The sequence below is a fragment of the Neodiprion virginianus genome, chromosome 7 (assembly GCF_021901495.1).
Source record: "Neodiprion virginianus isolate iyNeoVirg1 chromosome 7, iyNeoVirg1.1, whole genome shotgun sequence".
NCBI classification, from domain to species: Eukaryota; Metazoa; Arthropoda; class Insecta; order Hymenoptera; family Diprionidae; genus Neodiprion; species Neodiprion virginianus.
In genome coordinates this window covers 8486294-8512190 of record NC_060883.1, presented here as the reverse complement: position 1 = coordinate 8512190, position 25897 = coordinate 8486294, and the positions used below count along the sequence as shown (strand labels likewise).

Here is a 25897-nt window from a genome sequence, read left to right as displayed (position 1 = left end):
TCATCACTGCCTTCTTCTGCTTTTTTGATAATAGAATCTTTAAAGTCAAGAGTGCTCACTTTTTTTATTTTACGTTTGTACTTTTCTTTTTTCTTTACCTCTGCAGCCTCATCAGCTGTTTCACCACAAAATAAACACAGATTCTTGAAATTAAACGCTTCACTACGTCTTTTACGTGGTACAAATAGAGAAGCGATGGTTTTTCCTTCTTCTAGTCGCCGTTTTGCTGCTTGAATACAGTTTTTACTAATGTAATCACTTCGGTACTTTTCATGCACTTTTACAGAGATTACGGATTTTAAATGATCACTGAGACCGTCGTTTCTTTCGATACTTGCATTTCTCAAAGTCTTTAAGCCGCGCACTACTTCAACTAATGATTGAACTTCCGAATTTGAGTTATTACAAATAAAACACAAATCAGCCATAATTCTTTAAATAGGACGTCCGTAGTTACCAAGATACGATTCTAAACTAACGAATAACCGAGGTTAGTAGAAAGTGGTTTCTTGAAAAAGAAGACGGTCGTAACTGTACAATACAGTTGAACATCTGTTCCTACTGGCTATAAATAGAAAGGTTTGTACTACAAAATAGGGGTCCGTATAATTTCCAGGTACAATTTTTAACGTTATGAAAGAATTCAAAAGTTTACGGTTTTAAAGAAGATGTACTAAATTATTTTCTGCTTAAAATGTAATTAGTGTAAATGAGAATATAATTAAAATGTAATTAAAATATTTCCCTTAATAATTTTTAATAACATGAATAGGTTACAAGTTATAAATGTCACTGAACAGATAGTTTATTAATTAATGAAAAAAGTTATTTATTATAATGTAATATTTAAAAAAAAATAAAAATTATTAATAATTATATATTTCTCAATAATTTATAAACTTTATGAGGCGTGTTTTTGATCGGGACTACCGGCTGACCTTAAATGATACGCTACATAGTTGAACACTGCGCGCTCACTGCCCTCTATCTCGAAAACGATTCAACGTATAAAAAACTTTTGAGACAAAAGTTGTAGAGAATTTTATCTTCTATAATATTGATGAAAATACAAATAGCGTAAACGCCAAAGGAAACGAGATATTTGCAAAAAATGTCCAACAAATCGATTTTTGTGACCTTGGACCTTAATTTTTGACAGACGCAGACACCTTACAATATGTAGGTTTTGAGACAAGTTTTAGGATGTCGAAATAAAAGTTTATACAAGTATACAGCTGGGTAGCTCGAATTCCGTGATTCTTACCTTATTTTGACTAAGATGACTGGAATATGAATGCAAAGTGAAGCCTGATGTATTGTACTCAATATAACACATTGATTCAATTGAACGAAGGTAGTAAGTCGATAAGAGATTGCTAATTCAAAATCCCGAGATGTTATGAGATGAAAAGCGATGTACAGAATCCTTTAAATTCTGATACAAGCCAGCGGTAAGGTACGTGGCCATAGCCTTCCGAACGCCACTTGTAAGTCAGTTGGGTCAATTTACGGTCAGTTTTAGGTCAGTGACGCTCTTGACCTGCAAGAATAATTACGAATCCTAAAATAATTGAGACCTTCGACTATTTCACCGTTTTAATGAAGCTGGTTGCGGTTCACTTAGCGTAAATCTATCATCTTGAAAGCAACCAGACCCTAACTTGAATGACTGTTACGATTCGGATTATTTTTTGGACATGATGTAATTCTTAAAAACATTTCATGAAAATTAATTTCTGACAACAGTGTGTGCTAACCTTCATGTGCGGAGTCCACAGGGCCACTGAAAGTATTGAGGGTGTTGTGTCACGTGAGAATTTCAGAGTCTTCTCGAGAAACCGTATCATTTTTTCGTAAAACTTTGAATCGATTTGAAATATCTCATGAAATGGTCGGACTTCTGTTAAGAGGTGCGCTCTGGTCAGCTAGGCTGAATGAACATCATACAGATTAGAAATCCGTTTGTTTCGTGGTCGAAACGATCACGTTACAAAATTTTTTGAATTAAATTGACGCCTCACAAAGCGATAAGACGGATTTTGGTAAGTTCGTTTCATTTTTCACATGACACCACACTTGAAACACCTTCGGTGATTATTCAAACGGGGTAGTGATAACAAACGCATAGTCCCATGGTTACTATCCTATAGGCAATGAATCCATCATATAATTTTGGTTGCTATCTGCCGGCAATGCGTCATTCACTTAAGAGCCCTGGACTACGAAATTTCAGTATACATCATACATAAAAAAGTGGTAAATGTTGGTGAACGGTCAGTGAGTGCGTTACATAAAATTTCATTAACATTTCGATCCGAGTAGGGGTCCTCCTCAGAACGAATCAATTATTTATTTAACTGCCAAGAACATAGAATTCAACAGTTAGGAAGGTGAGATCAATGGATACCACAATATTAAGAATTATTATCCATTTCACATTGGAAAGTAACATTCCAAATATCTATTGTAACTAACAAATGTATTGTGACGTGGATTTTTTCCGCACCTTGGCCACTCGGAGAAGATGACCGGGAACTTACCGTGCGCACAATAATTTGGCGTCCACGATGTACCCTGGATCTAAAAACAATATCGTGAAATTTTGTTGGGCGTCTGGCGTAATCAACACGCCTCGAAATCGTTAATGCGCTATACTGCGGGAATAGGCTCGGTAGCTCAGTACCGCGGAGAGGGACGAGGTAATTTTTGGATAGAGAGAGAGCGCGAGATACTCAACACCAACACGTTATTTCATCAAGTTAATACAAAATTAAAATAACATATTTCCAGTTAGCGATAATACAAAACAAAAGAAATAATAATTCAAAAGTCACTCTTCGCAATTCAACCTACAGAACAAGAGAAATAATAATCCAAATGTCGCTCTTCGCGATGCAAAATACAAAGCCAGGGAAATAATAATCCAAAAGTCGCTCTTCGCAATTTCAAGCACAAAATAAGAGAAATAATAATCCAAACGTCGCTCTTCGCGATTCCAAATGCAAAACAAGATAAAGAATAATTCAGAGTCGCTCTTCGCGATTCAAACTGCCAAATACTTAGGTCTAACAAATCCAAAAAAAAGAACCAAACAACCAAAAAAAAGTTTAATAATTCTAAAGGGTCTCTAAGCCTACGTGCGCTAGTCGCTGCCTTAATAATAACAATAACCCCAAAAACCAAAACAGAATTTGACCCGACGCGCGGACCGCGATCGTCCTCTTCGGGAGTACGCTTATCGCCACCTTGACTTCTATGCTCGAGGGAGGAGAAACAAATTATATTTGGTCGCACGGGCCGCGTGGGTCGCAATCTTAATTATTACCTTAATTCCTATTTTCTTATTCCTACTTTGGGACAACTCATTACCACGCATCCGAGTTCAGCTTCCTCCGTGACGTCGTAACGCGGTTCGCGAGTTCGAACGCTCCCCCTTTAACAGTTACCGACCTACACGAGAAGTGACACTCTATCTTAAGGGGGTACCTAGTCTGCTTTAGAAGCCGAAAAAAAGCGTTTTTTCAGCAATTTTTTTGAAAGGGAAGGAAATGATTGCGGTAAAACGAAATTTTGAGACGATAGTGTATGATATTTAAGCTTTAAAGAACAATTTTTATTATTAAAAAATATTGAAATTTTTAAAAGTTACAACAATTTTTCTGGGCGCCTGGAGTCTGCACTTTTGAATCGGTGCCGGTGGTGGAGGTCGTGCGACGCATCTGAAACAGTCGAACCAAATTTTTTTTTAGTTTTTTTAAGTTCCTTTTCTATATGAACTAAAAAAATACCGAAGAAATGATGAAATTCCGAATTTTTTCGAAGCTTGAAAAAAAAATTCACTTTCTTGAAAAAAAAATTTCACTTCAAGTTGCAAGACAAGTAATTAAAATAGTACTTTTGTCCAACTTTTTTAGTTCAAATAGAAGATAATTTAATACTGAAGCTAGATCACTTTGATTTTTTTCGATCGGACATATATTGTTTTTGTTATCGCCGGCACCGTTTTCTAAAACTTGTGAAAATGAAAACTCGAGGAAACGGGCTTCAAAGTTTTCGTACATAAATAATCATAATTTTGTTGAACTTACCGCATTAATATGCTAATCAGCGATTCCTGGTCCATAGAGTTGCCCTTCAGACTCTTCAAAAAACTGGTTCAAAACTTCAAAAAATTGGTTCAGACTCTTTAAAAAACTGGTTGAAAACTTCAAAAAACCGCTCGTATACCTGCTCGACGTTTGCTCACTATTTCTTCTGTAACTCCGAAAATATTTCGAATTTGCTTCTGAAATTTTAGGAACACATCCTTGGATAGTTTAGGAAGACATTTATGCAAAAAAAATCGATTTTTTGAAGCCTCTAAAGCAGACTACCCCCTTAAGTGATTCGACGCAACCCCGTGCAACGGAATTTGGTTACACTCAACTTGAAACAATAGTGTGTCAACTCAAACCCGTGACTCTACTCGACCTTCTCGGTCACTCAAAATTGGCTCTATTCTATTACGCGCAACTCAGGCTACGGTCACCAAGCAAAGGTATCGGCCAAAGAATTTCGAGTACTTTCGATAATGTCAATCCTCGATGGCTATCCGTTCCTCGGCAAGCCGTTATTTAGTGACTCTCGATATTCTTTCGCGAGAATATTAACAGCGCGTACCGCTCCACATCCAGCTCACAAGCTTTCCAACCCCCTCGTGACTGGTGACGGCCATCGTCCTTCGCAACAACACCCAAAATTTATCCAAACAAAAAAAAAAAGAAAACGAAACTCAAAGTCAACTCAAATCTTAAAAGGTGACACCGCCTTGGTCAATCGCCAGAACTAGAGTGAGTCCTCAATGGCCGATCGGTCGTAACGCCGATCTCGTCAGGCTATTCCCTTCGTTAAGTCATAACCCTAAGAATGCGCAACAATCGATCCGTTTGATTTCGATTTCGGAGATTGCGCGACTTGGCGCGCACCTGTCGTCGCTTCGCGGCGCAGAACTTAAGGCTAGATCGCGATGTCGTCGTCCGTGCAGCTTTATGGTGTCCCTGAGTTGGGCGGGGTGGTGCTCCCTCGTCGCTGGACGGTCTCTCGCGGCTGCCTGTATCCGATGTAGGCAGGGTGACCGGGGGAAGCTGCGGCGCGCCGGCCGCCAGCGGGAATCGCGTCCACCTTGGGTTCCCGCGCTGCAGGGTTCTGCCTGCGTTGGCTCCCCCTCCGCAGCCTCGGCGTCTTTCCCGCAAGATCGTCGCTGTTTGACCTCGCCGAAATATCCTCAGTGACGGAGCTGACCGCTAACCTGTGGCTGATATTCTCACCAAAAAAAAGGAATGAAAAAAAGGACCTGCAATATCTCGATCACGATTGGCCATTACGGTCCTGTCGAAGCTCGGATGCGTGATTCCAGTTCCGGCGCCCCTCTACAATTACTTCGCACCCGATCCCTGAAGCCCTTATCTCTGGGTTCCGCCCAAGGTTCAGGGAGCACCTTGTAGCGTGCATGCATAAAAGAAATGCCACGTTACAGTTTATAAACAATTAAGGGACAGTTTACCTTGTATAAGAAGATCAGAGATTAAAAACACTAATCAGGAATCATAAAATTCAAAAAAGAGAGAGATGGTTCTTCGGATTAGGTGATCGAAGACTATTGACAGCGGCTCCAATCGATAAACAATGTAGGTTATATGAATTATTTACACTTATTAAATGAATTAGCGGTGAGATATTCCGGAAAGCAAAAGGTCTCAAAGTTGAAAAAAAAGATGCCGACAACCATGTTAAATTTTTATCCTCATCTCCCAGTTCTTTATATCAAAAATAATTGAGTTAACTGTTGAACATAAATAAAAACAACACTTGGGCAAATTACCGGTAGCCCTGAAAGAAGGGAAACTGGGATAGCATGAAATAGGAAGTAATAGCAGAGTGGGAAACTCAAAGGATGTACAAATTAGAGCTGGATATTGTGTGATATGTGGTCAGTAATAAGGGATTTGTAGACATTACTCAGGTATTCGACATCTCGTCTAAGGTTGACAGAATTTGAATGTAGTATACTTATCCCTAAGATGTGGATGGGATACAGGTTCCAATGTAATAGTGAATAAGTTCAGGTTTTAATTCAAGCGTTCATTACAGTGTAGTACATAGGCGTGACGCGTCTTTGTCTGCAACGCAGTCAGAACTGAACTCTGAACTCAGGTCAATTGACCCTCCGTCCCCGTTCACCTCCCACTCCACTCTTCCATCCCTCAACGCCATACTTTCTCCTACACTCCGTACAAAAGACCTTATGGCTATACCTAAAACTATCTAATGGCCTGTGCATACTCGCACGCTTCTATTTTTCGATATTACACTCGGCCATTCTGCAAGGACATCTGCCCTCAGATGTTTTATTCTGCTTCGCTGCTACCTGAATCGTCGTCCTCGTCGTTGGCACCCCACAGCTTCATGGAGTCAGCCGTTGTTGATGTTTGGTTAGGCCCTTCGTGCTCCCCAACCTTTTGAACTGTGTAGCGGTCATTTCGCAATGCCCGTATTACTCTATACGGACCCAAAAACTTGCCTTTCAGCTTTAAACCAGCTCCGAACTGCGTCCTTCTTATTGCTACCAAGTCGCCGCTCTCGTACTGCCGGGCATCCTTCCTCCCTTTATTGTAGTTTCTTTTGTTCTTCTCTTGTGCTTCAGTGATCGCTTTTGCTGCCTCCTCGCGCAACCCACACCTGTTTTCATCAAATTGTGCTGTCCACTCTGCTTCAATCAATTCTCTGACCTGCCTGTCCTCCTTGATCCGCATATCCACCCCAACGAGCAACTGAAATGGCGTCTTCCCGGTGCTCCTGTTGACTGTGGAGTTCAAAAACCTCTGCACCTTCTCGACATGCTTGTACCAATCGTCTGGATTAGGAGCCGTCAGTTTTGTTAACAACGGTATGAGAGTACGGTTTACTCTCTCTACCTGTCCGTTCCCCCTGGGCACTCCGGTCGTAATTAAGGAATGCTCTACACCTTCTTCGATACAGTAGTCCTTGAATGCATTGGACGTAAATGCTGTCCCTCGATCGGAGATGATCCGTCTCGGATTTCCAAAAACGGCAGCTTGCTTTTTCAACCTGTCTAATACCTCCGCTGTATCGGTAGATTTAGTGGGATAAAGCCACGTGAACTTTGTAAACGCATCCACCACTACAAAAATATGCGCATATCTTTTCTTCGTAACAGTCATGGGGCCCACATGGTCAATATGGTAAGTATCCAACGGCGTGTCTCCTTTGTCCAAAGGTTTCAAGTACCCCTCTTGTCTACCCATTTTCCGCTCGGCTAAAATACAGTCTAAACAGTTGGCTATCACGTGCTCAACCTTTTCTCGCAGCCCCTTAAACCAGAAGTCTTGCTTCACAAACGCTTCGGTCTTTGTGACCCCAAAGTGGCCACGTTCGTGTGCCTGCTTGACTACCTGGGTCTGCATCGCCTTAGGTACTACAATTAGCAAATCGTCTTTACAATTTTTGTACAAAATATTATTTCTAATTACATACCCCTCGGTCCGGCTGCACGTTACGGCATCTATAAGCTTCCGGACTTCACTGTCCTTGTTTTGTGCGCTTCTTAAACGTGCAATCAGCCCATCTTCACTCTCGCTTACACACATGACACTCGGCAATGGATTTCGGCTTAATGCATCAACATGCTGCATACTTTTACCTGGCCGATGACATACTTCATACTTAAAATCACCCAACAATAAAGCCCATCTGGCCACACGCAAACATAAATCTTTCTTCTTCATGGTCATTGCAAACGCTTGACAATCAGTTACAATGGTAAAGGGTATGGGCAGCAAATACACTCTGAACTTAACCAGTGCCTTAACAATAGCTAGCACTTCTAATTCATAACTCGTGTACTTAGACTCTGCAGGAGTTGTTTTCCCACTGGCAAAATAAACCGGATGGAACCTCCCGTCGTCCGGGTCTAATTGCATCAATATTGCCCCGTACCCTTCTATAGACGCATCCGTATGCAATTCAGTCTTAGCCCCTATTCTGTATAATTTTAACACAGGATTATTGGTCAGTACTGCCTTCAAGGCCTCGTATGCTTCTGCTTCATGATCCCCAAACCGAAACTTTACGTCCTTTCTCAGCAAATCTGTTAACGGCTTAGCAATCTTCGCGTACCCTCTTATAAATTTTCTAAAATAACCCGTAAGTCCCAAGAAACTTTGGACTTTTTTGACAGATGTTGGCTTGGGAAAGTTTGCCACGGCCTGGGTTTTATGAGTAGATGGTTTTATGGTGTCTTTCGAAATGACATACCCCAAGTACTCGATTTCTTTTAACATAAAGCGACATTTTTCCCAGTTTATAACTAGCCCGTACTCTTCGGCTACTTTTATAACCATTACCAAACGTTCCCATGCCTCCTGGAGATTCTTCGCCAGGATAACAATATCGTCCATGTATACTATGACAATACCCTTATCTATAAGCTCCTTAAATATCATCGTAATATATTTCTGAAATACAATCGGGGAAATCTTTAAACCAAACGGCAATTTTAAAAACTCGTACTGTCCCGTCGGTGTGACGAAACCTGTATATTTACGACTTTCTTCGTCTAGCCATACATGAAAAAACCCATTATTTAAATCTAGCGTCGTAAAACATTCCGAACCCTGTAACGCGTCTAAAATATCATCTATTAACGGCAACGGGAAATGTGGACATTCAATAAGCTCATTTAACTCGCGAAAATCTATACAGACTCTAATTGAACCATCTTTTTTCCTTACTACTACTATAGGACTCGCGTATTCAGAATTTGACGGTCTTATCACCCCGTCCTCTACCCACATCTTCATTAAATCATCGACTTCTTTTTTTTCGCAAGGGGCCAGTCTTCGCGGCCGTCTAACAATCGGCTTCTCGCTCTTTAAAACAATTTTAGCAGTTAATCCAACATCCCGCGTCTTTTCCGGCTTATACCCGTTAATAATGTCTCTCAAAGCGTCTCGATAAGGTATATCCTCAACATGAGATAAGTCTACCTCCTTGGTCTTCTCTATAACATTTATACCAAATATCTCCGGCGCATTTACGTTAGTCTCGGCTTCATCTAATTTGAAAAACGTCACTTCACCTCGTTTGACCCTAACTTCTATTTGGTCCAAGAAGTCAGTACCCAACAATAAACCGTGATTTGTCAAAACCTTATTAGATACTACATGCAATGTTACTCGCAAATTGTGCCCATCAGTATTAATTACCTTAGAAAAATCACCCCAAGTTTCATTACCAGCGGATCCAACACCGGCAAACTCAATTCTGCGGTTACCTAAAGGTGGTGACCCCAATCTTACATACTCATCTGATCTTATAAACGTTAAATCACTCCCCGTATCCACTAATGCTACAAACTTGGAGTCATCTATTGACACTTCCTTGGTGTACTTCTTCATATCTAGTCTTGAGATCACACATGATTCTTTCCTCTTGTCCGGGCACCGCGCCGCGATATGCCCAAACTTATTGCAATTGAAACACTTCGCTCCTTTTTCTTTATCCGGACACTCCGCACTAACGTGATCTTCCACGCCACAATTAAAACACCTCGTTTTGTCACTTTTCTCACCAACTGCCCGCTTCCTCGGATGACCTTTTGCTTCCGGCTTCTTCGTCTTGTCGTCTTTCTTCTCGAAGGGCTTTGGCTTCGTCTTCATATCTCTTTTCATCGCTTCGTACTGTTTGAACCGCTCTTTCAATTCTTGCATCGTCTTGGCACCATACAGTGCACTTTTGTTTGTTACTTCATCAGGAATGCCCTGAATAATGTATTCAACTAATGATCGTGTATCCACTGTTCCTTGCCCTGCAATCTCGCGCATAGCGTACATGTACTGTTGCAGCGTCTCCTCCGTTTTCTTCTTCCTTTGCCCCAGCTCTCGGTGAATCTGCTGGTCTGTCACTTTTTCTTGGAATTCGTCCTCCAGGGCTTTCTTGAGCTTAGCCCACGTCTTCGTACACCTTTCCTGCCGCACAAAAGCCAACGCTGAACCCGCCAACATCTTCTTTCCGAACGCGACTTTGTGTACGTCAGTCCACCCACAAACTTCCGCCATCTCTTCAAAATCTTCAAGCCAACGGGAGACGTTTATCAAATCGTCCCCGCTGAACTTCTCCAATGAGTTCTCCACGTCTTTTAAGAGCAATAACGTCTGCTTGGGTCTGTTCGGTCGTCGGATTACTGGGGTTGCACGGTCTACTTCGTCGTTGTTTTGAAGGTTCACCTCTTGGCCTGCCCCGGCGTCTTCCGGGATGCCTTCCGGTTCCTCTTCTTCGTCTTCATCTTCTTCTTCTTCGTCGTCGTCGTTGTCGTCTTCCTCGGCCTCTCGCGCCCCGTGCTCCCGTTCCAACCTCAACGCCGCCATCAACCGCTGTAAAAGTTCCCGCTTCCGACCTGATACCCTGAGGCGTCTTCCCCTGAGCTCAGCTTTTAGCTCTGGTACGGCCATTTGGGCCACTTCTTCATCGGTTAAACCCAACACTTCGTTAACTCCTCCGTTGTTTGCCATCTTATCACACTGCACTGTCACACTTAACTTTAAACTCGAACTGTCACAATCTCGATCCCAGTTGAGCCCCCAAATGTAGTATACTTATCCCTAAGATGTGGATGGGATACAGGTTCCAATGTAATAGTGAATAAGTTCAGGTTTTAATTCAAGCGTTCATTACAGTGTAGTACATAGGCGTGACGCGTCTTTGTCTGCAACGTAGTCAGAACTGAACTCTGAACTCAGGTCAATTGACCCTCCGTCCCCGTTCACCTCCCACTCCACTCTTCCATCCCTCAACGCCATACTTTCTCCTACACTCCGTACAAAAGACCTTATGGCTATACCTAAAACTATCTAATGGCCTGTGCATACTCGCACGCTTCTATTTTTCGATATTACATGAATGTCCTACAATGTTGCACATCTGTAGCAATAGGCGTTTGTAGTAATTATGTTCTTCATACACGGTTCTACTCTAAACGCCTATTACTAGAGATATGCAACATTGTAGGACATTCAAATTCTGTCAACCTCAGACAAGATGTCGAACACCTGAGTTATGTCTACAAATCCCTTATTACTGACCACATATCACACAATGTCTAGCTCTAAGTTGTTCATCCTTTGAGTTTCCCACTCTGCTATTGTTTCCTATTTCATGCTATCCCGGTTTCTCTTCTCTCAGGGTTACCGGTAATTCTCCCAAGTGTTGTTTCTATCTACGTTCAACAGTTCACTCAGTTATTTTTGATATGGAGAACTGGGAGATGAGGATACCAATTTACAATGGTTGTCGACATCTATTTTTTTTAACTTTATGACCTTTTGCTTTCCGAAATATCTCACCGCTAATTTATTTCATAAGTGTGAATAATTTATATAATCTACATTGTTTATCGATTGGAGCAGCTGTCAATGGTCTTCGATCACCTAATCCGAAGAACCATTTCTCTCCTTTTTGAATTTTATGATTCCTGACTAATGTTTTTAATCTCTGATCTTTTTATACAAGGTAAACTTTCCCTTAATTTTTTACATACATTTGTTAATTAGAATAGATATTTGGAATGTTACTTTCCAATGTGCAATGGATAATAATTCTTAATATTGTGATATCCATTGATATAACCTTCCGAACTATTGAATTCTATGTTCTTGGCAGTTAAATAAATAATTGATTTGTTCTGAGGAGGGCCCCTACTCGGGCCGAAACGTTAACGAAATTTTATGTAACGCACTTACTGACCGTTCACCAATATTTACCACTTCATCATTAACGAGGTCGAAAATTCTAATTCTTCATTATGCACAAAGGTTAAGCAGCAATAATTTAACTCACGTTTTAAGCATATCCATCATTTAAGAAACTCAAATTCTGTCACGATTTGCCTGCAATTTTTGCAAGTTAATAATTCAGTATATCCCCTATAATTTCAGATTAAGAGCAGACTTTCAAAGGAGGCGATAAAAGCTGGTTACCTGCCAACGACTGAAGCTGTATATTTGTATCTGATTGAGAGAGTACGAGCCAATATGCATATTATCTTATGTATGAGCCCAATTGGCAGTGCATTCAGAAATAGATTACGGCAATACCCATCTCTGATCAATTGTACTACTATCGATTGGTTCCTTGAATGGCCCAGAGATGCATTACTTGAAGTTGCCAACAAATTTCTAAAAAACTTCAACCTCATCCGTACCATCACTGGCGAGGACAGAGTGGTAATAAGAAATATTTTATCAATTTTTTAAGCATATCTGACAATTAGCTGAAGTAACATATGTTGTTATACCTTCAAAGAGCGAGTCCTTTAATGTGTCGAGAATGGGTGGGGCTTGACTCGAGGCTTACTCTTTTAAACAAGTAGAGAGGCTACAGAATTTCTCAAAATCAGTAGCATTCTAATATGATCAAGTTTGTTGAGATGTATACAGTTCTATGAATTTTATGCGTAACTTCTCGACGACAAAGCTCTTTCCATTCTCAAAACATGAGGTGACACCCTGTATTCAGGTCCATCGTCGTCTAGCCGGTCCACCTTCAAACCTCACGATCTTAGATTTCGTTTCATTTTAGTATATTGATATACATCATAAAGACTTTCTATGATTGTTTTAAACGATGAAAGTCTAATATGTCTCTGGCTGCTGAAAAAAAATGGTGTTATTATTACGGATATCCCGTTGATTCGTAAAGTTAATAATATGTATATATTCTACCTCACATGCTTGATTCCGTGTTGGTCTTTCATGCATAAAGCCAAAAACCAGTGAATCTTTTTGTATGCTAGCAGGCTTAGAGTCTTAGACTCCTAATGATCGGTACAAACCTGAAGCATATTTCACGTTCAGGTGAAATTCAACGGTTCAATTGCGGGTTCGGAATATTTAATTTTTATATTTCATTTATTTTAATTGGTATCCGAAATCGTCGTGAGGACGATTCAGGAAGCTTGCAACTGGCAGTATGATCAAGCTCCACGAAACGCCAAAATGATAGTCATTCAAAATCTATTGACCTACCTCAACACGGATCTTTTTGCGCCACCTCTTACGGGACGTTATGCGTTACAAGAATTGATAACAATCGATTCTAAATCAATTTTGCCTCCGGTGCTGTCTGACCGGCACCTGATGGAACATTTCAATGCAGAGTTCATCGATACATCGTAGTTTCGTTGCTTACGGAAATCTTCGGTGTTCCGGTGCTAATCAGGGTGAGGTAATTCCTCGTCACTAATTGAAGCGCTGATTTTCATAACGAGTAGCGTATGAGGAAGAAGCGGACAAAGGCTATGCCTCACCGGCCTCTAGCGCAATTTCCTTCCACCTTGGACTACATCACGGCAGCGATCTACGTTGGGTCCCCATCTGCAGCCGAGATATCCTTCGTTTGAAATTGGCGACACTCCACTACTCCGTAATTCCTTCGAATTCGTCACTGACTCCTTGTCGATACCGTTTCCAAGCAGCTTACAGCGGCAGATTTGAATTCGAGGTATGATAACAATAGACTCTTTTGTCGACGTGAACCCGATAAATCGCTTCAATAATAATTGCATGGCAGTTCGACCAATCACAAGTTCGACTTATCACAACCGGGCATAAAATAGGGCGCCCGAGTATCACCATCAGTCTGAGAATCATTAATACTCGGCGGACTTTCACCGAGCAAACACGCTGAATCTCGAGGATTTTACCAAACAATGAGAAGGAGGCGGCGACGAGGTCTCTTGGCTTGTCAGCCAGAAGAATAAAACACCACAATAAATAGATATAATAAATGCATTATCAACAGGGGTTTATTTCGTCAATAATGACTGGGAACCTATTCTTGGATGAGCGTTAAATTCCGTGACTACGGGTGTGAAAGTGGTTCACCAGAAATGAAATACGCCATGTATTGAATCTGAAACAAAGATTATTGGATTTTAAATACAACAATATCCTTCACCTTATTTATTTCAATCAATTGTTTAAATCTCGAAAATTTTCTTTTTTTTTCGCTTAACGAGCGGCTTTCGACATTTGATGATTAGCGTTTAATGACAAAAAAGACACAATGACATCAATTTCCTCTGTAGTGTCGTGTCCGAAAGAATGCAATCATTTTTCCGACCCAATACAACAATATATCCAAAGAAAATAAAATCAAAGTTTATGAGGTTTGAGGGTGAGTTAGATGGACGAGACCATATACGTCAGAGTATTCAAACCTGGTTTACATATCACCTCAATTTAACACCCAAAAAAATGCTCCATTATTTTTACAAAAGTCCATCCACTTCACAGTCGTAGAGTTGAATTAAATGAAATTTTAATTAGATAAAGTAAGTATTTATACATTTGATGGAGTGCAAAAAATATCCAATTTCTTGGACAATGATTTGATTTTAGTCGTAGAATGTTTCGATTGAGTCGAATCAATGAAAAATTCACCACTACCAACAAAAAATTATAACTTCTCGTGATCGAATTTTTGAATCGTATCCTCAAAGTTCTTTTTGTGTTCGTCAGCCACATTCTCATCTGTTGAAGTTTGATCTAGGCTGCTCATAATTTCTTACACGATGAAACGTTGAAATTCTTGAGCAGGTTTGATCTTTAAATAATTTTCTAATGGATTTTGCTTCCATAAACAGCATAATTAATTCATATACATACTGACTTCGCCAGCGTAACTAAAATTTGCTATAGATTACAAGAGCACGAATGTGGGGGGCATGGTAAAAATCTGACATCACAGGAAAGATTGACTAGCAACGTTTTAAAATGTTGTTTTTGAACAAAACACATTTCAACGGAATTTCAGCTTGAGCAATAAAGCTAATCTAAAATGAGTGTCATACGGCAATTTGAATTTCGGCTAGCTAATTACAAAATTCAACTTCTGGATGACCTCCACCCTCCCCCACTTTTTTTACACGCTCGAAATGTGTGTACGTATAAGCATAGAAAAAAATCAATTCATTTTCTCTTATGCGTTATAAGAAGAAAAACATCCAAAGTTCGACTCTTTTTTCGTGCGGCCATCGCGCTAGGTAGATGTGCCCCTTTAAGCTAGTTGAACACCTCAATTGGGTTCAACTGTATATTCAATTCAAGGTATGTAATTTTGGTTACCACGAGTGAAATTTCTTTTAACACGAGAAGAAAATTTGAACTAAGCTATTCGAGTACTGGCAAATAGAACTTCACAGAGTTTGTATTCAATTAAATTTGTCCCCATTTACGATTAGGATTTAGTTCGCCTTGGATATTAATTTTTTTTTGGTTTTATGCGTGCGTGTGGAATTTAGCATTATTTTGATTGCCACAAAATAGCTGAATTCTTAAAATCTACGTTTTATGCATATTTCTAGGAACCTAGAAGGTCATCAACAGCTATACCAAGACCCCCTCTGCAAGAGAGATTACGAGACGGGATCGCATCAGCCTTCTCCTTGATCCACGATTCAGTATCTCAATTTTCCAAACGAATGTCACTTGAAATGAAACGCTATAACTACGTGACTTCTACAAATTTTCTGGAGCTAGTAGCAGGATACAAAGAGTAATTTGATTCTATTAAGTACTTTTCTAATTTCTAGAGTAGTATTTATGCAACGAATTATGGAACACATGATCCTGTTAAAAATTGCGTATTATAGCGGTATAGCACATTCTAGTTCGTCTGTGCCACACAAATGGACATATTAAATATTTTGTGATCTGATGAATACGTGAAGACGCTGCGACTTGAAAATCTCTGTGCTTATTTGCAATTCTGTATAGCCCTATTATGCAAATAACGAGTATATGATTAATCGAGCACTGGGCTCGATACAAATGTTTATTAATTGTGGATCTAGAGATCTTTTAAATATCAGTCACCGATGATGAAAACTTGTATAATTTTTTTCGAGTGATCATAATTTTGTATAATTGGTGATGAGTGTAAAATAGAAAAAATAATTTAAGAAAATGGACGGCGAAACTATCGTTGAATTGTACTGCAAGAGCGCTTGCATAATTTTGGAATGGAAATAACAAAGTGATAGAGACTGCCAATTTAAAACCGAAGATACAATTAGGCTCTGAATCATATTAGGGCATCTTCGCAACACTAAGGATTGTGCTATCTCGTGTGAATTCCGTTTAAATTAATTCAGGAGACAAACTCGAATCCCGTTCACGAAAAAAGTTGCACCTAGATTGAAAAGACAAGAACTTTCGCATTTTTGAAACATCAATCGCTATAACTTAATCACTTTTGTCTTAGGATTCTGTCATTAACGGTCATTGCGATACAATTTAACGGTGTATCTCACCCGGCCAGTATTTTCTTATCTTCTGCTCTGCTCTTCTCTCTTAATACCATTAATGCAAAGTTGGAATCATTTGAAAAATGTGCCAATCTTTGAAATACTGCGAATTATTTAAAAAAATATAGTACATCAATAATAAAAGATCATTCAGTAACATTTTTTATAGTTTGTGTGAATAGAAGATGAACCAATATTGTGCAGGCATGCCTTTTACAAAACAGCGATGGGCTTCCGGGTTGACGTCGACTCCGTTCAAGTAATACTTAATCAAAAAGAGAAAAAGGGGTCATTTTCAAATAATCAACTCATTCATTTGACTTAAATGGCCCAGGAGTCATTGAATACCATGTAAGATCATGCGTGAGCGTAGGCAATGATTTTCCATAAAACTCTGAGCTCTGATGATTTGACTTCAACATCATGATCTCCTTTTCTGACATGCGTCTCTTTCAAGACATGAAAAAGTTGTCTATATAGTTATGGCATGATTTTTAGAACCTAGAAATTTTGAAATCTTGGTTGTAATAGGTATATACGGGCAGGTCTAAGTCAATCTACCTTACCACGCGAGCAGGCTTTAGTCGTGTTCCACGTGCAGCTAGTGTGTTACCGACAGAGGAGTCAAAATCTGGGCGTGTCGCATATGCTGTCTCTGTATTACTGATAGAGAAGTAAAATTTTGCTCATGAACAGCGGTATATATAATATACAGGCATCTGATAATCAGATATTCGCTATTGGATGAAGGGCGAGAAGGGGGGGGCTTTTTACCGACGGTGAATGTTACCATGGATCTCCTACGGTAAATCATTCTTTGACTTCAGCAGCTACACCGGTTATCGATAGGGAGATCAATGTGTCCGCCACAGAATGGCGGAGCAAAATGAAGGACAAGATGGCAAATGCAGGACAGTGATTGCCTGGGGAAGACACCGTTTTGAAATGATAGTACGATACTTGGCATACATTCTTTTGCATGCAGTCGCAATTGAATCAAGTAAAATATCAGCTGGAGACAGCTAATGGATATGATAGCGCCATTGCAATGAAGGAGGCTCGGAATATTATCCATAAATTTTCCTTGAAATTACTTCATCTCAAGCATATTTTCATCTTGACGAAGTGTTACACTTGAGTAGATAAGGAAAGAAGATGATCTACCGAAATTTTTATGTAGTACTATCAGTCATGATTGAATACAAGTATGCAACAGTAAGAATTTATTGTGGTGGACGGTGTGATTGATATATAATTCGCGAGCTTTTTCTACAAATCGTCTAGTTCTGTTTGTTTTCTTGCCGCAAACTCCTGTACCCCTCACCGTTGAAATTTGTGACACTTTCATCGAATGCGACGGATCTCACAACCAACAAAATAAACCTTGTTAGCCGCCGGCAAACTCTATTGACCAACAGCGGACCTGAAAGTTAGGGAGGCGTATAACATGTCAGGGATAAGACTCGTCATTACTAAATATTTGTGAAGAAGTTCGTGACCAGGAGGTTGATTGAAGATGAAAATAGTCGAAAATTCCGGTCAGGAAAAGAAGTTTAATGATTTGGAAAACGTAAACATAATAATCGTTTCCGACGTTTCGGCCGGCCCCTGCTGACCATCTTCAGGAATATTTCTATAATAATTAACAAAAAAGAATGTTTCAAAAAACAATTCTGCATTGAAAGCAGCAAGGTACGTTCATAAGAAAAGTTGTTTTTGTAAAAAACTAAGTGATAAATTAAACAATTGAACACATATTTGAGTGACAATTTGAGGTTAAGTGTAAAGAATTGTAGGTGGCGAAAGAGAGGAATAAAATACGTTTACAAAAGTGAGATTTAAGCGACTAGAGTAATTAATAAGTGTGTGGGAATTGAAATGAAAAAGAGATCAACTAAATTTGGACAGATTACTCACAAAATTTGACGACCAGTTCATGCTTAGGTGTTGCTAGTTCAGCATTTTGGACGGAAGTGAAGATTAGCGGAAATCGATCCATAAATCTATGGTAATGAAGTGTGATATTGATCTATGTTCGAATATCATAGATTTCAAAACAGATGACCAATCAAAGCAAAGGCGCCAAAATTTGAACACTAGAGAATGTTTGAGAATAGATGGCTGAGATGTTGGATATCAGTACGTTTGTTGACAGAGTTACTTTTGTTCTTAAAGATATGGATCATTTCCTTAATAATACGTTTATACCAGTTCGGTTCTGTAGTTAGGGTTATAGAGTTGTTGAAGTCAAAATTATGTCCAAGACTTAAGGAGTGTTCTGCTAAAGCGCATCTATCAGTATCATGGCATTTAATATTAGAGCGATGGTCAGAAATTCTATTTTTTAGACGTTGTGACGTTTGTCCAATAAAACTCTTTCTACAGTCTAAACATGGTATTTTGTACACACAGTTAATTTTATCTAAATTAGGAGTTACAGATTTAAGATGAGAAAAAAGAGGAATTTTGGTAGTGTTTGAGATTCTAAAAGTAATTTCAATGCCCTCGTTATTCAAAATTTTTTTGATTTGGCTACACAGATTTTTAATGTAGGGTATAGAGATGGAGTTTTTAAATTTGTCCTTAACATTAGTTTGATTATTGGAGTCTAAATTCCAATCAATCGAGTTGTACATTTTATCCACTCTATATTTTTTGATATCATTAATGAATTTTAAAGGGTAGCCATTAGAAATGAGAGTTGTTTCGACAAGTTTTAGATTTTTTTTGAGAAATTGAGGGTTTGAAATTTTAAGGCAGCGATCGAATAAGGCTATGGCGACAGATTTTTTATATTTTATAGGATGATTAGAAGTAAAATGAATATATCTCCCAGACCAAGTTGGTTTGCGATGCCAATCTAAGATTATAGTATCACTATGATTCATCACCATAGTGTCAAGAAAACTGATTTCACCATCTTTTTCCAACTCAATTGTAAACTGTATACGTGGGTGAAAATTGTTAAATTTATTCAGAAGGAATTGTAGGTTTTCGTTTTTTACACAAGTTATAATGTCGTCTACGTAACGGTAGTAAAAGGGGAGACTGAAAGGAAGATGTGAAATGATTTTTTGTTCAAAATGTTCAAGTACTAAATTTGCTACTCCGTCGGCCGAAACGTCGGAAACGATTATTATGTTTACGTTTTCCAAATCATTAAACTTCTTTTCCTGACCGGAATTTTCGACTATTTTCATCTTACTAAATATTGTTCATGTATTCTGCTCGCGCTCAATGGGATTTCAACAATTTGAAATCGTACTACCACAAAGAATCATAAGCTTTCTGAAACACGATATGGATCAATTCATAGAAATACGTAAAACGATACTTCAGAATAATCTGTGCTTGAAATATTCTAAAGGCGAAATTAATAAATTTGAATTTTCGTGCAACAGATCTGCCGAGTTGTCAAAGGCATAAAATTAACCCCAGAATTACATGTTTTTCTTGGAAAATTTTAGCTATGAGTCAGTGTCGCTGATGGGTTGGAAATTTATTACAATCCACTTTTTGATAAATATTTCTCACTAATGAAATGAAAGTGGGCATATAGGAAGCCATATAGTCAAGCTTTCGTCAATATCCACACAGGAAAAATAAACATTATTTCAGCCATGCAATATGGAAATAATCGTGGATGATTAAAGTTTCATCGGCCGTGACAACAAACTTATATCCCAGGAACTTGGAGCTATCAACATAAACACATCGGGTCAGACACGTATCCACTTCTAACCACTCTACGTTTGTATAGACCTACCGTTCGAAACTACCAATGCTTGGCTAACACGCAATTGTCATGGAATACCGTGAAATGTTGAAATGAAACCTCACAGTGAGGTGCAGAATATTGTGTAGCAGATTTTTAAATATGCATCTTATACATACATCAAAAGAAAAAATCTTCGACGGCGTAAGACAAGTGATGAACGTGAAAGATTTGCACATCCTTCCCCCACCATCGGAAAAACTAAAATACATGCAAGTGGCGAGTTGGCGCGATGATTGTCACGGATACATTCCAACAAAATGTAACTGTGCTTTTTGAAATTGCCAGCGGCTGAAAAAGTGGTCTCGAAAGGAGTACAATTGGATCTTTCGATAAATCGTTCTACCTTTACAGTGAATTGAATGGTTACAAAGAAATAATAGCTGAAGACGTTACCAATTTACAGAAGGAATTCATACTTATATTTGGGCCACAGTACTGTTGCTAACTGAACAGTACTGTTGAAGATAGAATTCGAAGCTGATTGGCCGCATTCCGAATTTTCTCGTAAATGAGAATTTCCCCCCATGGCTCGTCAGCTCATCACAGAGACACGTTGGTGGTATACTGCCCATACTGCTTACACGAAATCAAAATGTTTGTCTAATTTTTCCTCGTATAAGTAATGCCTCTGCGAAATTATGAACGACATTGGTTTACAAAGAGTAACTTCAAACTATATGCTAATAGTTGATGTGGTTATGATGGAAAAGTTTTTTCAGTAAAAATGAAAATTCTGCCGCAGCCAAAACACACGAAATGACAGCTGGCAGATAAGTAATGGTTTATATCACTTAGATTTGTAAAAGTACTGGTGGTTATAATAATCTACATTGTTTCATTTAGGAAAATGGTACAATTTATAAATACAATGAAATTACGGCACAATACAGATTCAAAATGATTCCAATATTTAAACGTGTATCGTACATATGATACATGTTTTGCTGAGAAAAGGCAGTTTGAATTGTTCTATTTTTCTTTTAGAATGTTCATAGTCGATTAACCTATGCAAAAGAATGCTACAACATTCGCAATATAGGTCTTCCGTGAATCGATAGATGTGTGAATCGGAGATTATTCTGGTGCTGTGCGATTTCAAAAGCCTGATTTTCGCGTTTAGTTGGCACCTTTTGAGTGGAAGTTTGATATTCCGATTCTGCTTTCTAGACTTGTCCAGTCTTACATCAGGGTATACAAGTAAAGACAAGAAGTTTCTGAGTCATTCCAGATGTAGCCTGTGTAAATAATTCGAGTATGAATTTACGAGGTGCTTGTTTTGTTCTAGGAGTATAGCAAGGTTGATTCTTTTTCACACTTTCGTTTCGTCTATAAGCTTGAGAAATGTTTCTTTCATCTGTAATACCCAGTTGTACTGAACGGGGTTAGTATCTGTAGTATCTTTATATGTGTATATTTAGGTTTAGGAAAAGGAAGGGAGTAGAATAAATAGACACACAATGTGATAGCTTTCGTATCTTTATTTTAATATCAACTCGTATCATAGACCGACGCCTCGTGGGCTACACATACACATACAATAATAAGCGTGGCGACCTCTGTCTCTACAATCTTATCTCAATAGCGATCTAACCTTATCCGGACTTCTACAGTATCATAAAGGATTAAGGAAATTTGCTTTCCTAGACCGATTCGGGCATATCTATTTTTTGGCATTTCTAGCACATTGATAGGCCAGTTAGTGCATGCTTAAAAAATTCTGTTCTAACCTTACCGCATACGTTTACTAAACATACATAAAGCTTGCTAGCCTTATGGGGCTTTCCGTGATCGACACTGGGCGCGATAGATTCATCGTTAAGTGGCGCTCTCTGCGCGGTTCCCAGCACGCGCAACTCAAGTCAGCAAGCAGTCGGTACATAGAGGCGACAAGAACTGATATTACTATTGCTCACAGCTTATACCCAGGTAGTGCAGAGTCGAATATTATTATGCCAATGGAATGACGAACAGGTACACACCGGAATTGCCATATAACCCAGTAAAGACTATACTAGATAGTACAAATTGATAAAATTCTTGTAATTCTTCAACTGCTAAGGAGCTCCGTCGATATATTACGCGCGTGGGTGTAAATATTTCGGATTTAGCGAAATCAATGATATTCGTGTGAAAACGTGAACGGCAATGCTGTCGTGATGGAGACAGTTCAAAATTATAGCTAGGTATGGATGGCGAATTTTGTTTCCTTCTTTGTAGTGAATTACCACTGGATAGATGGCAGCCTGGTCCTTGTTCCAGTGAAACCCGAATGTTGCGTTTTGAACAACAAAAAAATAACGTTCTGCAAAGTCGCATAGGACAAGAATCTCACCCTCTTATAGGTTTTCGTTGCGAAATCTTGAGGGGAGATATGCTTTTTTTTCGCAATATTTACCGCTTTTTCGAATTTTCTAGTAAAGAAACTATGCAATGAATCAATTTAAAATTTGACATGTAGTTTTAGTGTTATTTCATGTATGCACAAAAAAATGTTCAATTGTATCCTCTTGAGAATGCGCCTCCTGCCCCCTCCTCGTTCATGACGCCGCGCGAAACGCCGCAGTCACTGGTGTGCATGATTACTCTCTTCTGAATGATCTGAAACAAAAAAATCAAATACCATTTTACACCATACACATGTAGCTATCGTTTGATAAATAGAAAAAAAAATTAAGGATACGGCGATCTTTTGAACTCAAAATATCGATTTTGCTAAAAAAATGACCGATTTTTTGTTACAAAAAAAAACTTTTCAACCTATTGCTTTTCCGATTCAAAACGATAGCTACATGTATAGAGTAAAATGGTATTTGATGTTTTTGTTTCAGATCATTGAGAAGAAAGTAATCATGCACACCATTGACTGCAGCGTTTCGCGCGGGGCGTCGTGAACGAGGAGGGGGTACGAGGCGCATTCTCGAGAGGATACAATTGAACATTTCTTTGTGCTGTAACGTGGCGTTTCAGAGTCGCTCGTCACAAGAGCACACAACCGTTATTATTTCTAGTTTACGCGTCCTCAGCAGGGTACTCCAACCGAACTCGATACAAAATAGGCAATGACTACTTTTAACTAATTCTTTCTTTGTAAATTCTGTATTTCGCGCTTCGGCGCACGCTAATAAATTAATTGGACGACAACGATCCCGACCACCGAGGGACGACTAGCTACCGTTTCCAGCTCTCGACGACTTCGCCTACCGACGGTCTAATCAGACTATACTGGCTACCTTGGTGCACCTTTATATACACCTGGGGTAGCATCCACCCGAACCTTCCGTATCGCCTCGACTGCCGGTGAACAGGGAGATAAAAATCCTCCCGACGGCCGAGGGCACTGCTCCTCAAGGAGAAACCAGCCGCCCGCTCTATCGGATGCCGTAAGGATGGCGTGAAGGGCAGACCGTAGCCTGCCATCTTCCGACTTACCGGTCTGGTGCCGGACCGACCCCAAACCACTACGTCCAGATTGATAAAGCCATCGTTCTGAGGATCGACGCTGCCTTCCTATCGGCAAAGACTAATTGTGTGGGTCGTGGTCCACGGTTTGGCCAACCGTCTGACTGCACGACCTCAGGTACAGGCAGCTAGGTACAGGCAGCTAGCTACTGCCTGTACAAAAGCCGGTGGAAGTGAACAGTGAGGCATCACTCTCCACTCGGTAATTCTGACCGAGAGGCACCCTGTGTATGCCTCTGTCAAAGAAGTCCCCGATGATAGCCAACCTGGACAGTAAGTTGAAACAGCTATTAAATCGTACGAGTTGGTGTCAATGACGAAATCACGAGCAGCACATTATGCCACATATAGCGGTAATCTTCGAAAACGCATGACCACGCCGTAACCAATATTCGCCACAGGGGGATGGCCTATGTGCGGTGGGGGTCACCCAACCAATCAAAGGAAAGAAGAATCACCTCACGACAACCGCGAGATCGGCGAGCCGAACTCCGACCTCCTTCTATTCTACGCTTGACCTGCTGAGTGACAGCTACGAATTTCTGAATCCTTCCGATATAAGCTCTCGATCCTTCTTCCTCTACCGCTACCGTTTCTATCTTACTATCGTTTTGCTCTACCGTTAGATTCTTCCTATAAATTCAAGTCCTTTCCATCCTTCCTGTTTTCCGTTGTTTAATATAATAAGTTTTATTTAAATTAAACTCAGTGTTGTCTGCCTGAGACCATCTAGTAAGGTAAGGCTTCTGCCTCAGTATTGTATCGTTACGAAGTTGCTCATAATTTCTATTCTTTTTTATTTGTGAGATTAGAGTTGTAGTAAGCCGCCGTCTGACTGCATGATTTCAGTAATTAATTATTTTCGTGTCCGAGCGACCTCGTAACTGCCGAATAATTATTTCTTTTGTATTTATAACTTTTCCTGATTATTTGTGAATTTATATCAGTCTGCTTCTGTATTTTCTATCGTATTTTGAGCCCTATTGGCTTTACGTTTCATTTCATACTTTTTTGTAATAGTAGTGTGCCTTATATTTTATTTCTGTTATTGCTTATTATAATTTTATTTATTTTTGTGCCAATTGTATCGTATATCGAGTTCCTTGGAGTATAACCGAGCGTAGAATCAGCCTCTAAATATAACCGCACCTTTTTCCTATTGCTATTGGCAATTTTATATTATTTATGCCTGTTATTCTTTTCTCTGTATCTTGTTAAGTTGAGTTCTGCGTATTATTCTTGATTCTTTTGCACTGCGGTGTATTTATTGTATTTCTTTATTTTGTGAACTCTCCGAATTTTTCACTCTCTCATAATTTTGTATTTCGTATTCTCTCAAAAGTTATGTTTAGGAATTCATTGTTCAATTCCTCAGATCCGTAATCATTATAAATTGTTCATTCTATCGTTTATGAATAATTCTACCGAAAGTTATCTAGTCGATCGTTTACGCTACCGTTTTGTAAATTGTTAATGAATGTCAATCTCTCGTACTGGTTATAATTTATGGTAAATTCGTCGTATTATCTACCGAGCTATCGTTACCTTGTTTTCTACCGATTGCAGTAGAGTTCTCTCGTTTCTAATTGACAGAATAATAATTTTCGTAGCGAGTAGTACAGCAAGGCGGGTTCTACACGCAGATTCCGGTTACCGACACTTACCGACCGAGCCGACCAGTCCGCCTATACATTCTCCCCAGACTCAAACCCTTTTCCGCTCCGCGCAGCCCAGACTCAAACCCTTTTCCGCGATGACGTCACAGTCTGACGTACCGAAGGTCAATTACCGACAGTTGTATCGATCGAGCGTCAAAATCGTGCTGTTTTACCTACAATCTTACCGACAGTTGTATCGATCGAGGGTCAAAATCGTGCTGTTTTACCAACAATCTTACCGACCGAAGGTCTGTAGTGCTCGCCTGTCCCACGATAGGACTGCTGATGTGTAACATGAACCACTCCGAATTCCTTTCCCACGGTAGGACTGCTGACGTGTAACGTCAACCACCTCACATTCCTTTCCCACCTTATCAGCCCCGTGACATTCCAAAATTAATGGTTCCGAGAATCGTGTTTCACTTACTCGGTTTGATATCCAAGGTCGACCGATAGTCGCGGTACAGAGCCTGCGGTGTCGGGTTACTATCGCTCTTGGAATGCCAAAAGGTGCGCGCGCATCCGTACAGCTGCCCTATAAAAAGGACGCTCATCACTGCAAACGATCATTACGTCACAACCTGTCAAGCATACGTGAGGAAAGAGCTCAAGATGGAATCCGCGAAGTGTTTGAGATTGATC

General features: G+C 39.6%; 1 protein-coding gene across 1 annotated transcript in view; it reads left to right on the top strand.

The window, feature by feature from the left end:
* LOC124308425 (dynein axonemal heavy chain 2) overlaps nt 1–25897 on the top strand; it is a 618723-nt gene that overhangs the window by 476917 nt on the left and 115909 nt on the right. The window contains exons 32-33 of the mRNA XM_046771133.1: nt 11991–12275; nt 15419–15609. Of these exons, the coding sequence (XP_046627089.1) occupies nt 11991–12275; nt 15419–15609 (476 nt within the window). The remainder of the gene's footprint in view (nt 1–11990; nt 12276–15418; nt 15610–25897) is intronic.